This window comes from Thermomyces dupontii (genome assembly GCF_041956625.1).
Source record: "Thermomyces dupontii strain NRRL 2155 unplaced genomic scaffold VTN31scaffold_2, whole genome shotgun sequence".
NCBI lineage: Eukaryota > Fungi > Ascomycota > Eurotiomycetes > Eurotiales > Trichocomaceae > Thermomyces > Thermomyces dupontii.
Genome location: NW_027192308.1, coordinates 1,777,205 through 1,792,436, shown reverse-complemented (window position 1 = coordinate 1,792,436; position 15,232 = coordinate 1,777,205). Strand labels below are relative to the sequence as shown.

At 51.4% G+C, this 15,232-nt stretch overlaps 9 protein-coding genes and 1 non-coding gene across 10 annotated transcripts; 6 read left to right on the top strand and 4 right to left on the bottom strand.

Annotated features, from left to right (window-relative positions):
• Window positions 1-247: 247 nt before the first annotated feature.
• VTN31DRAFT_3042 (uncharacterized protein) lies at window positions 248-1,700 on the top strand (the record flags this gene model as incomplete). Its single annotated transcript, XM_069403278.1, has 4 exons — window positions 248-928; window positions 981-1,068; window positions 1,120-1,590; window positions 1,654-1,700. The coding sequence occupies 4 exons, from the start codon at window positions 248-250 to the stop codon at window positions 1,698-1,700; spliced, it is 1,287 nt and encodes a 428-aa protein (XP_069262475.1).
• Window positions 1,701-2,307: 607 nt separating this feature from the next.
• Window positions 2,308-3,456, top strand: VTN31DRAFT_3041 (uncharacterized protein; the record flags this gene model as incomplete). The annotated part of the gene is made up of 5 exons (XM_069403277.1): window positions 2,308-2,342; window positions 2,411-2,566; window positions 2,622-3,183; window positions 3,237-3,368; window positions 3,424-3,456. The coding sequence occupies 5 exons, from the start codon at window positions 2,308-2,310 to the stop codon at window positions 3,454-3,456; spliced, it is 918 nt and encodes a 305-aa protein (XP_069262474.1).
• A 688-nt stretch (window positions 3,457-4,144) lies between these two features.
• On the top strand, window positions 4,145-4,639 carry VTN31DRAFT_3040 (uncharacterized protein; the record flags this gene model as incomplete). Its single annotated transcript, XM_069403276.1, has 4 exons — window positions 4,145-4,155; window positions 4,241-4,324; window positions 4,424-4,476; window positions 4,560-4,639. 4 exons carry the CDS (start codon window positions 4,145-4,147, stop codon window positions 4,637-4,639), a joined length of 228 nt encoding a protein of 75 aa, XP_069262473.1.
• A 713-nt stretch (window positions 4,640-5,352) lies between these two features.
• Window positions 5,353-5,871, top strand: VTN31DRAFT_3039 (uncharacterized protein; the record flags this gene model as incomplete). Its single annotated transcript, XM_069403274.1, has 2 exons — window positions 5,353-5,794; window positions 5,858-5,871. The coding sequence occupies 2 exons, from the start codon at window positions 5,353-5,355 to the stop codon at window positions 5,869-5,871; spliced, it is 456 nt and encodes a 151-aa protein (XP_069262472.1).
• A 459-nt stretch (window positions 5,872-6,330) lies between these two features.
• On the bottom strand, window positions 6,331-8,574 carry VTN31DRAFT_3038 (uncharacterized protein; the record flags this gene model as incomplete). Its single annotated transcript, XM_069403273.1, has 3 exons — window positions 6,331-8,247; window positions 8,304-8,480; window positions 8,539-8,574. The coding sequence occupies 3 exons, from the start codon at window positions 8,572-8,574 to the stop codon at window positions 6,331-6,333; spliced, it is 2,130 nt and encodes a 709-aa protein (XP_069262471.1).
• Window positions 8,575-9,131: 557 nt separating this feature from the next.
• Window positions 9,132-10,179, bottom strand: VTN31DRAFT_3037 (uncharacterized protein; the record flags this gene model as incomplete). Its single annotated transcript, XM_069403272.1, has 3 exons — window positions 9,132-9,244; window positions 9,306-10,083; window positions 10,147-10,179. The coding sequence occupies 3 exons, from the start codon at window positions 10,177-10,179 to the stop codon at window positions 9,132-9,134; spliced, it is 924 nt and encodes a 307-aa protein (XP_069262470.1).
• Window positions 10,180-10,729: 550 nt separating this feature from the next.
• On the bottom strand, window positions 10,730-11,786 carry VTN31DRAFT_3036 (uncharacterized protein; the record flags this gene model as incomplete). The annotated part of the gene is made up of 2 exons (XM_069403271.1): window positions 10,730-11,593; window positions 11,649-11,786. The coding sequence occupies 2 exons, from the start codon at window positions 11,784-11,786 to the stop codon at window positions 10,730-10,732; spliced, it is 1,002 nt and encodes a 333-aa protein (XP_069262469.1).
• A 538-nt stretch (window positions 11,787-12,324) lies between these two features.
• On the top strand, window positions 12,325-12,834 carry VTN31DRAFT_3035 (uncharacterized protein; the record flags this gene model as incomplete). The annotated part of the gene is made up of 2 exons (XM_069403270.1): window positions 12,325-12,387; window positions 12,472-12,834. 2 exons carry the CDS (start codon window positions 12,325-12,327, stop codon window positions 12,832-12,834), a joined length of 426 nt encoding a protein of 141 aa, XP_069262468.1.
• Window positions 12,835-13,021: 187 nt separating this feature from the next.
• On the bottom strand, window positions 13,022-14,344 carry VTN31DRAFT_3034 (uncharacterized protein; the record flags this gene model as incomplete). The annotated part of the gene is made up of 4 exons (XM_069403269.1): window positions 13,022-13,133; window positions 13,187-13,949; window positions 14,007-14,188; window positions 14,244-14,344. The coding sequence occupies 4 exons, from the start codon at window positions 14,342-14,344 to the stop codon at window positions 13,022-13,024; spliced, it is 1,158 nt and encodes a 385-aa protein (XP_069262467.1).
• A 696-nt stretch (window positions 14,345-15,040) lies between these two features.
• VTN31DRAFT_t33 lies at window positions 15,041-15,133 on the top strand. Its single transcript has one exon. It is a non-coding gene; the product is annotated as a tRNA-Pro (tRNA).
• The last annotated feature ends 99 nt before the right edge of the window (window positions 15,134-15,232 follow it).

Genomic DNA, 15,232 nt, shown 5'->3' with positions numbered 1-15,232 from the left:
TCGCGGTAGTCAAAGTTGTTCGTCTCTCTTACACCTGGTGATCTGTCCCCTTCCCATCTACCTATCCCCCCCTCTACCCCTGCAACTGGCCAACTGCCAACAGACCAGCACTTGACCCACCTTCGGCCAGAGGACGACAGATAGACTTGTTCCGCCAGCTCTGACCTAAATTTGTTTCTTTGGTAGTTCGCTACTACAACTTGTCGCTCGACATTGAACCATTTTAGTTTGCTATCAGATTGTCTCCATGAGCAGTTCTACTACATCATCATCGTCGTCGTCATCAGACAGCGGCAGCGACCGCTGGCATGCTCCACGTTACCCCGAACGCTCACATTCACGCGCACGCGAAGAGCGGCGTGGCCGCCGCCCTCCCGTCGCTGTGAGAGAACGTGATGATTACATTGACTGGGCTCGGGAAGACCGGTTCGAGCGTCGCCTACCCCGCAGAAGCGAGCACTTGTTTGACCGAGAGGATGTTTATGCCTCACGTGGCTCGGGTCCCTTGATTCGGATATCAGATGATGAAGCACCTCCCCGTCCACGACTGCTTCGACGTCAATCATCCTTGGACACATTCGACCGAAGGCCTGCGAGACGAGTTGAACGCGCCCCTTCGATCAGTCGGGGCTTCCGCCGCCCTCCGTCTCCACCGCTGCCGCCCCCCCGGCGCTATGTAGATAGGGCCGAGTATTATGAGGAGGAGGAGATTGATATCTCAGAGCCTGAAGAGATCTACAGCGATGAAGAGGAGTACCGCCATGTCCGTGAAAGGAGTCGCCCGCCGCCCCGGCGATCAATTAGAGAGGAGGTTGTGAGGGAGAGGCGCTTCGAGAAATCTTATCCACGGAAAGGTCGGACCAAGTTTCCAAAACGCTTGGTTCACCCTCGAGCTCTCCATGAACTCGGATATCCATATATTGAGCATGTATGATGAAAAATCATCCCTAACAATTGTGCATCGTGCTAATTGACCTCAGGACCGCATCATCATCGTACAAGTGGCACTATCTAAGGAACTCATTGATGAAGTAATCACCTTGAGTCGAGATATCCGACGAGCTGAAAGTGGGATTTTCCAATGTTTGAGTCAAGATTACTTTGCTAATCTTTAGATAGCCATTCGCGCCACTAGACACGATTCGCCAACCCGGGTCGTTCGTGAGGAGCTCGAACGGGTCGTCATCCGTTCACCTACACCTTCCCCTCCGCGTAGGGCGGAGCGAGTATATCTGGAGTCCCCGTCCTCGTCTTATCTGCACAATGAGCGGCTTTTGATCGAGGGATCCCCATCACGTGTGCGTGAACTTTGGGAAGAACCACGTGAAATTCGGCCTCGGTCTGTCTCCGTCACCACGCGCCGACCATCTTCCCCAGTGATTGTGGAGCGTCCAGCGTCTCAGTCTGGGCAGTTAGTTTTGGTCGAGCGCCCACAGCGGGAAATCGTGACCCTGAACGACGAACGCAAAATAATCGAGTTGGAACGCCGTCCGGAAGGCTCTGGATCTGTTGATATCACCACACGCAAGATTATTCAACGTGACGATGGAAGTGGTGAGGAGATTGTCAAAGTCGATCGTGATCGGCCAGGTATGATACGACCATGTGGTCCATCCAACCTTCAATACAGAACGTCGCTGACACTAATCCTAGCGCCTAATTCACGACTTATGCGCGCCATGTTGGCTACTATGACTTAGGTGTCTGCACCAAACCAGGTCGTTGATTGATATTCGAAGTCATGACTGTAAAGTGTAAGTACGCAATACTCACCGTAGATCTTGCTGGCATGGACATCTGGGAAGTGAATTTACATTCGGGATTGATTGCATGGTCTGTAGTACCTAGTATCCTTCACAGTTTTGTATGATTCATGATTCGTTGTCTAGGTTAGTGTATTATGCTTCACCACATGAGAAGAACTAATGACAATAGTCAGCAAGATATTAACCCTAGATATAAGGCTGTAGCTTGTCTACAGAGTACAGGTACTGGAGTACCTGACAACAAATTGATTCCCGAAGACCTGAACTCGGAAGAATGAATGCCACGTGCGTTGGATAAGAATTGTCCAATCAGAGTCCAGTCGTCCACCCTGTCTGCGGCTGAGGCTGACTCTTGGCAATATGATTACTTAAGCTGCGTTTGGATTGTTTGCAGCTGCAACGTGCAGAGTCAGGGTCATGGTGGCCTTTGAGACTGGAGTGGCACTGGATGTCCTTCCAAACATCCCGCTCATGTTGGCATCTCTCAAAGGACGTATCATTTTCTGAACAATCATAGACTATCTTGGGAGGACTGCCCACGATGGATAAAGTGCAGGCATTTGGCAAGAACTTCACGTGGGTCGCGTTCCCTATGACTTTGCTTCTGATCGCTTCGAAGCTAATGTTTATGATTCGTCATTCAGTGCCACGTTCCAACCCTTCGCTGCCCGTACCCAGCAATTCGTCAAGGAGCAACTAGGAACTGCAGACGAGAAGACGCAGCTTCCGGATGAGTATATTCAGCTGGAAAAGCGGGTGGATGCCTTGAAGCAGAGCCACCAAAAGCTGCTTTCTGTGACGTGAGTCTTATGTTCAGCCCTGGTACCAATTGGCTCAATTCTGAGAATCGGACAGTTCGCAATACTCCAATGAAGCTTACGACTATCCCCCGAATATTCGCGAGTCCTTCAATGACCTCGGTCGCACTATCAGCGAAAAGGTCCAGCTGCTCTCGCATGCGACCACTCCGGCCGAGGCTCAGGCGGCCTTGACCGCGCCTTCATCTGCCAAGCCGCAACCCAAGACGTTCAGCCATGCCATTGCTCGTGCGTCGTTGGCAGGATCGCAGTTGATTGCTCAACACGCCCCCGGCGAGGATCCCCTGGCCACTGCGTTGGAGAAGTTCGCCCTGGCGTCGGAGAAGATCGGCGAGGCTCGTCTGGCGCAGGACGCTCAGATTCAGTCGCGCTTCTTGGCGGGATGGAACACCACCCTCAACACGAACTTGAGCTTCGCAACAAAGGCCCGTCGCAATGTGGAGAATTCGCGCCTCACGCTTGATTCGATCAAGGCCTCCAAGAAGGCCGCCGCGCATGGTGACCTGGACAATCTGCCAGAGGAAGCGCGCGTGGAAATTGAACAGGCTGAGGACGAGTTTGTGGGACAAACCGAGGAGGCTGTCAGCGTCATGAAGAATGTACGTTGTATAGAATTGTTCCCTTGGGTGGTTGAAGCTGATTACATACGCAGGTCCTGGACTCCCCTGAGCCTCTCCGCAACTTGGCGGACTTGATTGCTGCCCAGCTCGAATACCATAAGAAGGCGTACGAGATCCTGTCTGAGTTGGCCCCTGTCGTTGATGGACTCCAGGTGGAGCAGGAGGTAAGGCAACCTCAGGTATCAGGCTTCAAGGAACTAAGAAAGCTAACTTGAGCAGGCAAACTACCGCAAGAGTCGCGAAGGGGCTTAGACATGCTTCTTCTTCTTCTTCTTCTTCTTCTTCTTCTTCTTCGTCTTTTCATTCAGTTATCCTGTATTGATTGCGTTGGCTTGATGTACCTTTGTTTCTTGTATGTCTGTGATTCCCGAAAGTCGCCTCTGAGAGGCAAATGAGATGTATTGAAGCAATGTCAGACATGCCTATCATGGCGGTCTTCAATTCTTCCTCGCATCCGGTGTAGACATCGAGGATGACACGCCGCAGACCAAGCCTATGGGCGAGAAAGTATGTCACGTGATATTGCTATTACCGGAATAGGACTAGCATATACGTATCGATTGAAGCGCCAAGCATCAGGTTATCCACTCATCAACAAGCATCCAAACGTCAGGAAAGTCATCGCCAGCCTTGCACTTCGAACATCGCCGTTCGTTCCGGATCAACTTCCAAGCCGGCCTCGATCGGACGACCGCATACCGCAGGACGGGATTTGCGTCGATTTGCCGGGACATTGAAATCGACTCACTCACCTTTCTGGAACACCGAATGGGGGAAGCTTTCACAAGGCGGACTTAGAAACAGCAGCGTCCAGCACAGGATAGTTCGGGCCAGTACTCCGATTCGACCATACAGGAAGACTGTTGTCGTCAATTGTGCCGATCATAATCGACCACGCGGTGTCGACTCTGATACAAAGCACACGGGTAGTTCACGTATAATGGCGAACGGGTTCGTTCCGTCCTTGTCTTGATTGCGTATGCGCAAATTTCTGGCATGGCAGTTCAGCTGATGCGCTTTTTCATTTTTTGTCTAGCTGGAGTATCATTATCGGCCTCATCTTTGTCGTCCTGGCCAGTGTCTGTGCCTATGTGTTTGCTCCGAAGGGCGAGAATCAAACGTACGTATCCTATTTTCCCCAGCGGACATAGACGATACTATACACCTCTTTATCATCGAGATCCTGGAGAATGATCCATGGGCTGACGATCACTTCCAGTGTCTGGAGAAGCAGTCTCATTCTTGCGTTTGCATCGTGTTATATAATGTGGGGTATGTTGAAGCTCATGAACGGGATCCCCCTTGAGTTTCGAAATTCGTTGGAATGGCTTTGGCTGATGTTATTTTACCTTCAGCAATCACATTTCTTGCACAGTGGCATCCGTTGGTTGTGCCACGGAGATCGGATATCAGGCCGGGTCGGGTACCGGAGTGACTGGATATCTAAGTTGCATAGCTATATCAGATAATGGACGTATGTTGTAGCATTTTGTCGGTGTTGTACAGATGCTACCTCCAATAGACATGCCAGCATTTACGATTGATCGAAACATCAAGTACTTGGTGTGACATGAGATCTATATACAGTAGGACCTTTTGCTTTTCCGTCAATGACAACTTCCATCTTACTCAATCACGTTGGAGTTTGAACAGTACAGAGTACCTTTGTACATTCAGTAGTTCGATACTGTACTCAAAGGTGCATGGTTGGCTTTCCCGTTCCAAGTGGGTCCTGAAAGACCATGGAGGAACCGCCGCGGATCCAAGCACATTTTCTCATCGGCAGATTAGCTTTGGTGCCCGTCATGCACCAACTCCAAGCATCACACCGCTCTTCGAAATCACAGCAGTAGTTACTCCCGTATACCCGGACATACGCAATGTTGTTTACTTTTTGCCCAGCGCTCCCTGGTTCTTTTTCTTCTATCTCTCAAGTACTGCGCTGCCATTAAGCCTAGCTATCATCAATCTAAAGAGCTACTAACTATCCATTCATTTCGTTCAAGTATCTCTTCCGTAAGACCCGTTTCTGCTGCAGAAAAGAAGAGAGGAGCATTTGCTAATCAAATTCCATGGGTGACATGGAAAAGTAGACCTACCTTTGACCATTCGAGAAAAGAAGAAAAAAAGAAAAAAAATTCTCAGAACATGACCCGATATCATCCACTTACTGTCCGCGCCCAAGCTCTGACCCTTGCTTGTTTCACTCATCTCTCGTACGAAGAGATCGGTCGAATCACGGGGATATCCAAGAGTAACGTGTACAATATCGTCAAATCCGCCAAAGCCCGCGGTTTTGATCCCGTGACAAACCCTCGAATCATCGATGATTATGTTGTCGATCGACCGCGATCAGGCCGGCCTAGAAAACATGCACCACCACCACCACCACCACCACAACAACAACAACAACAACAGCAGCAGCAGCAACAGGAGGAGGTTAATAATAAGCAGTCGTTATCTGATGTCGTCGTTGATCCAGTAACCGAAGAGAATAATAACGCGGACCGCGAAGGGAATTCGCCCAAACAGCCCGCCGAGGAACATCCCGTCGAACAACATCCTGAAAAGCACCCTGTCGAAGCAGCCGGTATGTTGCCTGTCCTATACTGAGAGAACCACCCTGGGAACATGACCGTCTAACACAGCGAAGCGCCGCTGAGTTGATCTTTGCACGCATCATGGGTAATGGACCTTGGATCAAGTAATCAAGTGAAAAGGGCGTTGTTTGGTCAGAATGGGACGTATGTGGATGAATATATATATACCATTGCCGGACTCGGGGGCGCCCAATGGATCTAGCGTTTCAGTCAATCGTTCAGACCTGTCTTCGTCGCCGCTGAAAACGTGCACTCGGAATCTTTCAATACTCGGCGGCTGCTACTCGTAACCCTAACCCTAAGCCCTCTTTCCATATACCTACAACTAGTCAATGAGGAAGAGAAAAGGCCAAATCATTGCATCGGGAGCGAGAAGTGGGAGTAAAAAGTCATTGAATAATTGGCGCAAAGTGGCACGGAAGCTCACAAGGAGATGTTCCACCTAACAGTTAAAGACGAGGTTGGGGAACGAACAAAGTACTCAATTACTACATCTAGTAGTTTGTCTCTATGATTCTATGATAGTTCAGTCAGGAACAGAGTTGTGATCCGCCCAACTAGGCTGTATACTCCGACACAGAGCCTCGTAATCTGAAAACCGCGCAGGGTCATCTTCCGGCACGCCCGGTGTTGTCCAAAACATGGTCCAATTCGACCCTGGGATTCTCCATGACCCGCGCGACCGCTCAAAATACCACTTGTTGACCGGGTTATCTATTCGACTGCGCCAGCAAACGCCTCGTGGTAGACAAGTACGGACCATGGCATTGAAGACAACGTCGGCGACACCGCCGGCTCCCTGGCTTCGTTTGAGAACCGCAAATTTGTCCAGGTACGGCACCACGCGGGCCAGACTTTCGGGGCTGCCGTCATCTTCAACGCCCGGCGGGAGTTCCCATGTCAGGATCGCACCACCTTCGTATTCTCCTGCGATAATGAGCCCCGCGAGGCGGTTGGAGATGCGGTCCAGGTAGTGCTGCACATCGAGCTTTCGGTTGAAAGAATCCTCGATGAGATGGACAAGCCGCGGGATATTGATCCGAGGATCATCTAGCGACAACCTCGGCGTGATCGTAGGGTCTGGCGTCCAGGGTGTCTTGCGGGGATCGGGTATGACCGTCAATGGCATGCCCTTTTTGACAAATGTCGTTGGCACAATCGGTCGGTCATGCGGTGAACCTTGCTCAATGTCTTGGGTGCCCAAGCGGCTGGACGGAAGCGATGACGAACGCGTGGGCTTGTCGGTCAGGAGGTTATAAATCAATGGATTCTTCTGCCGTCGCGTGCCTACGTCCGATACCTGTAGAGTCTCCCGCTGCGGCCGCGCGGCTTTGGCAACGTCTTCTGGCGTTGCGATGAGGCCGGACGAAGACGGCGGTAGTACTGCCAAGCTGTCCCTCAGTAGACGCAGGTTATTTAGATGCTCATACAACGGGCTGGTGATATTCTGACTGTGCAGTGACGGGCCCGGTATATCCGCGTCGGAATTGACAAATCCAGTCAAAGGGCTGCTTGCCGCCATGCGTGCGGCCAGAGCTCTTTCCCTCGACTTTGCCTCCTGCAGCGTTATCTGCTCCTGCAGCTCGTCCTGAATGTCCTCGTACTCTTGCTCCATATTGATGAACACATGAGACCGATGTGTCCCCCTGAACGCGGGAATGCCCCCGTATGGATCCAGCAAGATCAATCGGTCAAGAAGCACTTCGCTTTGAAGCTTCCTAACTCGATCAGCGATGACGTCTGGGTCCTCGTCTTGATCATAAGGGACCTCCAGCCCCGCCAATTCCTTTGTCAGAGACAAAATGACATCGTTGGCGGGAACTGGACGCGCTTGGGCATTCTCTTCACTGTAGGCCACTGGTAGCATGATAGCAGTAGTGCCTTGCCGCAAAGGATTCAGCAGCATCTGCCGCGACAGCACCTTGGGCTTCAAAACACCGGAGTCCCTTTTGAGCACAAGAGCTGTATCCAAACGCCGAGCAACACCCCCGTCACAGGCTTCGATCGCCGCCAGTAATCTATCAGCTTGTTCATCCGCCACTGTCCGCCATGTTGCTACATCGCCATTCAATCTAGGATCAATGACCACACACGAGGCCATTCCAAGCCGCGTGAGTTGCGACAGCGTCAATGCAACGCCCCGGACGACGTCATCCTCCAGCAATTGTGGGTCATTGAACTTGACCAAGGCAACATGTATATTTTCGTCCCATGCCGATTCCTGCCGCGTTTCCGGCGTGGCTGACTGCCGGAAAACAGGTGCGTCCATCACAGACCGGGTCGGCGAGTACAGGGAACCCAGATTCACTCCAAGTTTCGGCGTCTCTTTGTTGACGACATTGGACAACGGCCGTTTGTCTTTCGGTTTGGACGAGAATCGCGACAAGTAGGACTTGGAATCACGCTTCGTTGTCGCCGAGCTCAGCAAACTCAAGAAGAACTCCTTGGGGGCAAAATCAGCGATAAGAAACGGCAAAACTCCCTCTGCAGCCCACCGACCTTGTCAGCCATCTTCTCCCGAGCCCGTTGACGACCGCGGCTGCCGTCCCGAAACGAGAACGGTTGCTGCTCCGACTGCGAGGAAGCATTGCTGTACGGCCGAACGCCGCCGGTGCTCCCGGAGCATCGTGATATCACGGTAGCGTAGCATTGAGGGCGAAAAGGCGAATCATGTTTCTACGTCGTACGAAATCAGCAGCGTGTTGAGCTCCTTCGAGGCGAACGGTGCACTCACCTTGAATCGAAAATAGCTCGGTGCCCTGTGACTCATGGCTCATCGTAGCGAAGAGCTAGCTAGCGAATTCCACAGGTCGACACTGACGGCGAGTGGAAATGACGGCGAGAGCCGCGAGACGCATTGAATCAGGCTCTAAGACTTGGAATCCTGAATCTCAATTCCTCAATTGAATCATCACTGCTTGGTGTGGGTTTTTTTAATGACGCACTGATGCCGATGGTGAGCAGCGCCGCTGTCGGAGGCTGGCTGGCCCACTTTCTCGCCGCCTCGGCTGTGATAATCGGACCGATCGTCAATTTTATCAGATGAAGCTGCAGATAGTCCTGCTTTGAAGTTACTGACAGATTGCGAACAAAATAGATCTGGAACTCAGATCAAACTGGTAAATACTATTCTAATACTAACAACTGGGAGATCTGTGATCTGTTTGCACTATGCCTGTACCACTCTGAAAGTTCACTACTGTAGCAGTTGGGTACGTACGGCATCAAAAGCCCTAATTACTGTACTGGTTTCTGTTAGCACTGCCGTGTGCATTGGTCATGCAGTTGCCGACTTGATTGGCTGTGTATGACATTTTCAATGTCCCTTTATTCGTTCGGTCGGCGAACGGCTCCAACAATCACTGCGTTGCTGGAATTCTCTTGTTCCTGCATGGACCGCTCGATGGTAATGAGCAGCCGAATGGTGCGAATCCAGATCTCTGTAGGCAGTGTCCTGGTCAGGGTACTTTCTCTGCCTGTGTGCCAGGAATACCGACGCACCTTCGATATCGACATCGTAACTGACAGCGGGTTCTTCATCACGATGCACAAGAATCGGCGCATTCCTGTTCCACCTCTGCTCACGAACTCGTAGTTTGAGTCCCACGTGCTTCGCCGAACCGACCCATAGAACTCCTTCTTCCTCGTTGTCTTGGTCCCCCTTACTGCGTTCCTTCAACCAGTCGCGCCATAATCGAATGACTCCGTCCTCCACGGTGGTTACGCTCAACAGGAGTCCGGAGCCCTCTTTTACTTTGACCAGATCGACAACGATGCACAACTGGGAGAAACCCTCTCCACCTTCAAGACTGACGAGCCGCCTTACGGAGGCCGTGTTTGTTTGGCCCTGCTCTCTGACCCGATTGTTTCCCTCCACGGAGACCGTATTCGTGTCCGTCACAGAGGCCCCAGAGGTTTGTTCGGAGCTCTGCAGCAACTGCAAAGACTCTTCCACCTGAACGTGAGGCCGGAATCTCGAATAAAGTCCGCAAAGTCTTCCGAGTCTCTCCGTCACTTCGCAGTTCTCATATATAGACCCCTTCCCATTGTACTCCGCACTCAACCCGTCGGTGCCGAGGTATGTGCAGAAAGCATATGGACTGGACAACCTCGAGGTCGGGTGGTAGCACTCCAGGATCAAATGTCGGGACGGGATAGGGGCAGCGACGAGGAGTCGGAAGTGCAGTATACGGCAAATAAGGGCATAAAAACGATGCGACACGACTGTGAGGGGAAGAAGCTCAACTGTGGAAAATGATGATAGGATGTTGACGAGAATCTGGACGCATTAGCACCTTCTCCAGATGAGAGATGTACAGACGGTCAGATCAAGGCATAGTACTTCGTTGGGGAGAGAGTAAACATTCGTGACCATCGCGGTACAGCCCAGCACGCTCTTTCTATAGCACCAAAAACCTGGCCATGGACGGTCAAAACTGCTCGATATAAACCAGAAACCGTCAAGAACAGTGATGCAGGGCTCGGATCTTGAAGAAATAGATCAAGTACAGGATCCTGAGACTGTGATGTGATGCGGGGACAAAGTCCGATTACTGCGATAAACTGATAAGATAAGATAGGGATTTCCAAAAATAAGGCATCTATTAATACCAAACAGAGCAGTCCGTCGTCCGTGTGTAATCCATGATTGCGTCGGCGTCACCGAAGCTTTTGTCTCGTGATGGGCTCTAATTCACTCCGGATCTGCCCAGTGTGTCAGAGCCCAGCAGTAGTGATCTCTTGCTAAGCAGATCGGGCTCAACAAAAAGGGAAAGGAAAGAACCGGCTATGGCCATGTCTTCTGATTCCGAATGCCGACATGATTCATCATCCCATCAGAGCATGGACATCGCCCATAATAACATAAAAAGCATTCGGATTCCGAGAACTGCTTCTCAGACATTCCACGGTGGTAGAGTTCACCTCTACGCCGCCTTCTTTGCCTTCTCACGCTCGGCCTTACGAAGAGCACGCCTGCGGATTGACTCGTGCATAGATTTGTTCAAGCCCAACACAAGGGGACTGTATATCCCAGAGATACAGGTTAGGAACCAAGCAAGCAGACCATGGCTCCAATATGGTGCCGTCATGTTATGGTAAGTCGGCAATCCGCCGCTGCGCCCAATCTTGGCCAATGCGGATTTGACCCAGGCTTTCGCAGTGGGCACCATCAGCGTAGGGCGACGGATCTTGGACATGGCGGAGGTAATCAAATGAGCCTGGAGCAGCTGTACTTGCACGCCATGCGGCGCCAGCTCGGCGGCGAGGGCGGTCGACCACTGCATCAAGAATGCCTTACTGCCGGAGTAGGTGGCCAACAGCGGCGTGGGCACCAAACCGCCAAAGGATGCCATTGTCAGGATCAAGCCACGCTTGCGCTTGACTAGGGCCGGGGCTACAACCTGAGTAACCTTCAACGTCCCCAGGCAGTTGATCTGGATGATATCTCGCATCTCATCCTCGGGCGTCAACAAAAAAGGAACCGGGATGCTGTGGCTTCGGCCGACGTTGTTGATCAGGACAGACACGTCGATGTCGGAAATAATATTTTTCAATTTCTCGTAGTCCGCATCGTTGTTCTGTGCAAAATCCATTGCCAGGATCCGCGCCTGAATCGATGGGTTCTTGGCCTTGATCTCATCGACAATCGCTTGCAACTTCGACTCGGTGCGGGACACCAGAACGAGATTGTAGCCGAATTTGGCGATCTGCAAGGCAAATTCCTTGCCCAAGCCGTCAGAGGCACCAGTGATGACCACCCAGCTTCCCTTGGGTCCGAAACTGCGTAGCTGTTCCCGAGTTCAGCAACGACGCCACAAGTGTTCTATTCCCCAAACGACGTACCGACTTGCCAGGAAGCACGAACAAGCTGAGCAATACGCGGACGAAAGTTATTACATGGTATCCGAGAAAAAGTCCTCCGGTGGCAGCTAGGCCTAGAATCGTCAGGTTTTGCAGCTGGGAGAGCTCTCCCAAACGCATGTTGCACAGGTTCGAAAATTGATCCAGGTAACCCATTGACGGTCGCGGTACGAATGAGCGTTCTTGGGAAAGAAAGTGAACAGTGAAAAAAGAATCAATGAGGTTGAAGAGAGTGGGTTGAAGGTATGAATAGCAATAGTATTTTGCAGCTTTCAGTCGGACGGACAAAGCTGGGAACCGAAGGCAAGGAGGGATAAGCAACGCGCCGCCAGCCAACTTCAGCCTGTGTTCACCTCATTGGCTGATGAGTTTGATTATTAAGCACAGCTTTTGATTTGGTTGGTCAGCGATAACCTGCTGCCCAAATCGGTTTAGCTATTCCAGATTTGTTTTGCAGGGACAGGTTACCAAACAGACGCAAGGCTGAGAGCTGCAGGAACTGGAGGAGACAGGAACAATTGAACCTTCTCCAATCGTTGCACTAGCGTTGAGTTTTCAGGAACAAGCGCGGCAATTAGTACCTGAAAGACCGAACAGCACGGCATATCGAGTTAACCGACTCTGTCAACACCTGAAATTGAATCAAGCCTGGTTCAAGATGGTTCAGCTGAGTGATTTCTTACCATCGGAACCCGGTCTGCTTCCCAAGTGGTTGGCGGTGGTAAGATTTCTACTCCCTCCATTGTTTGGCAGACGAAGCGCCGCTGCTGATTAAGTAGTAGCCGTTGCTGACAGTATCCTTCAGGTGGCCGCCATTTCAGTCGCAAATACCATTTCCGCCTACACGTCGCCCGACTACACCAAGCAGCTTTACATCGGCTCCTCGTCCACCAACAACCAGTCCCCTGTAAATGATCTCTGCTCGCGCCTCTTTGCGACCTGGACGTTTACTTCTGCAATTGTCCGCGGCTATGCGGCATACAATATCCGCAATCCGGCAGTCTATGACTTAGCGATGTGGACGTACGGGATTGCATTGGTGCATTTTGTGGCCGAATTGGTGGCATTTCGGTCGGCACGCTTCAAGGGTCGTTTCGTGTTTCCGCTTTTGGTTGCGTCGAGCTCCTTTATCTGGATGGCTACCCAGAGAGGGTGGTATTTGGATTAAGCTCCCATCATTCAGGCTCTCGCGCTCTTTGGTACGCTATAAGTGAATAATGCAGCTCTGGACTAAAAGTAATGCTAATGACAGTTGATAAGTGGGTAGCTGTAATAGTCAACCAATGCAGTTTGATCTTGAGAATACTACATGGTGGACCATGCACTACATACAATCCGAGTTTCAAAGTCATGGTTTACTGATCATCGCCGAGCCTCTTCCGATAGAGCTCTCCGCCGCAGTTCCTCAATCTGACTGTTGCCTGTTCCGGGGTGATGTCTCGCTGAGGCTCTGCCATCATCTCGTACCTAATTCCACGTTAGTCGCCGGCTTCCGAAACACGATCGCTTCGAATACTCACCCAACAAGGAACTTTCGCACTGTGGCACTCCGCAGAAGAGGTGGATAGAAATGGAAGTGCAAGTACGATGCCTCAATTTCCTCCTCAGAGCCCTCCAACGGCGCCTGGTGGATCCCCATGCTGTACGGAAAATGCGTCTCAAATAGATTGTCGTACCGGCGTGTGACCTCCGCGATGGCAACTGCGAGCTGCTCCTTCTCGGCATCGTTGAGATCGATGAGAGCGCGCTTGTGCGTCTTGCTGATGATCATAGTTTCGAATGGCCAGGTCGCCCACCACGGGCAAACGACGATGAATGCATCATTTTCAAATACGATGCGCTCCTGTTTCTTAAGTTCCAAAGCAACATAATCCTCTAGAAGATGTCTACCGCCGTGTTCCCGTCGGTACTTTTGCAGTTGCTCCAGTTCGATTGCGGGTTCTTCCGGTAGACTACTTGTCGTCCAAATCTGGCCGTGCGGGTGCGGATTGGAGCAACCCATGGCCGCACCTTTGTTTTCAAAAATCTGCATGTAGCGGTATTGAGTCTTGGGGAGACCGACGGATGAAGTGAACCACTCCGCAGGCGCATCAGCTTTGGCGACGGTTTTCAGGGGGTTGTTTGGCGACAAGTGCGCGGTATAGATGTCCGTCCAGGCATCGATGACTGGGACGATCTCGGCGGGGGTCATATCGGCGAGGGTAACGTTGTGCGCGGCAGAAAACGTCAGGACGTAGCATCGTCCCGTCACGGGTTCGGCGCGGAGAAAAATCGACTCGGGACCTAGGCGCATGGCGTGTTAACCAGATTTCTGTCTGCGCCGCTAATTGCCCGACTTACCCTCTTCCTCAGGCTCATATGCAGCCTGTTCCTCTTTGACTGCGCTGTAGTCATTGACAAAGACGAAGACATTCTTGTACGGAGGGTTCGTGTCTCCTTGTGCGCGCTTATTGCCGGGACACAGATAGCATGAAGGATCATAGGTGGGCAGTGTCGTCTTGGAGGGAGATTCTTGTTGACCTCTGCGATGCGACAGACGTCAGCAGCACTCATCGAGCTCGCATTGATTTGCCTTACTGCCATGGCCGCTTCGTCCGGTGCGGGGAAACCAAAATGTATGACCCGCGGAGGGGATTGTATCTTCGATGCGAGATGTCGTTGAGTACGTTCTCCGCCATTGACGCTGATTCTTGGGAAACCAGAGAACTGCCTCGAAGCGCGATCTTCCCTTGTCTGCTGCGCCTTAATATATCTCCCAGTTTCTCTTCGGGCTTGACTTCATTGATGTAACCTTGAATGCTTCGTTCTGCCAAAGCTCAGGCCCTCGACGTGGGGTGCCGGTGAGAAGAAAAACACCTCGTCCCGGAGTCATCAGATCTGGGGCTTCGCATCTCTTAGAAACATGTGATTGGTTCAAGACGGAGATTTACAATGATCAATTTCTCCGTGTCTCTTGATAATAATAATTCTTCGGTGGAGTGGTGCCGTAACTGAGCAGAGTGCGAGAACGAAGAAGCGTTCAAGTACTTTGTATATATACGATGATGCTACGACCGACAAAGTATATTTCTTGCAATTGGAGGGGCCGCAAGATCGAAGTTTTCAAGTTCATGAGCAGTGTAAATCCCGTCGTCTCAAAGAGACATGTGCGCTGGTACCTATAATGTGCCGGGTTGCCCTTCGATCCTTTGAGTAGTATTGGCATACTAATCTAGACTCTATGTTCAAAATTAACGACTTCCTAACACTGAGGCATTCGCGGGGACGCCGTGACGCCGATGAAAGCCGATCACCAACCCCTCAAAACGATGTTGATCTGGCTGCCAATCCAGTCCCCTTGTCTGACAATATTTCGTGGTCTTCCACAACAAGAAGCCCGGGTGGTTTAGTGGTATAATTCTTGCTTAGGGTCTCGTTGAGAGTTTCCAACCTGCAAGAGGTCCCGCGTTCGATTCGCGGCTCGGGCCTTTTTTTTTCTTCTTTTTGTTGGTCAGTAAGACCAGCAAACCGCGCTTACGGAACGGAACTCCAACTTTCGATTCATTTTCTGCTTTTAAACGAACTCA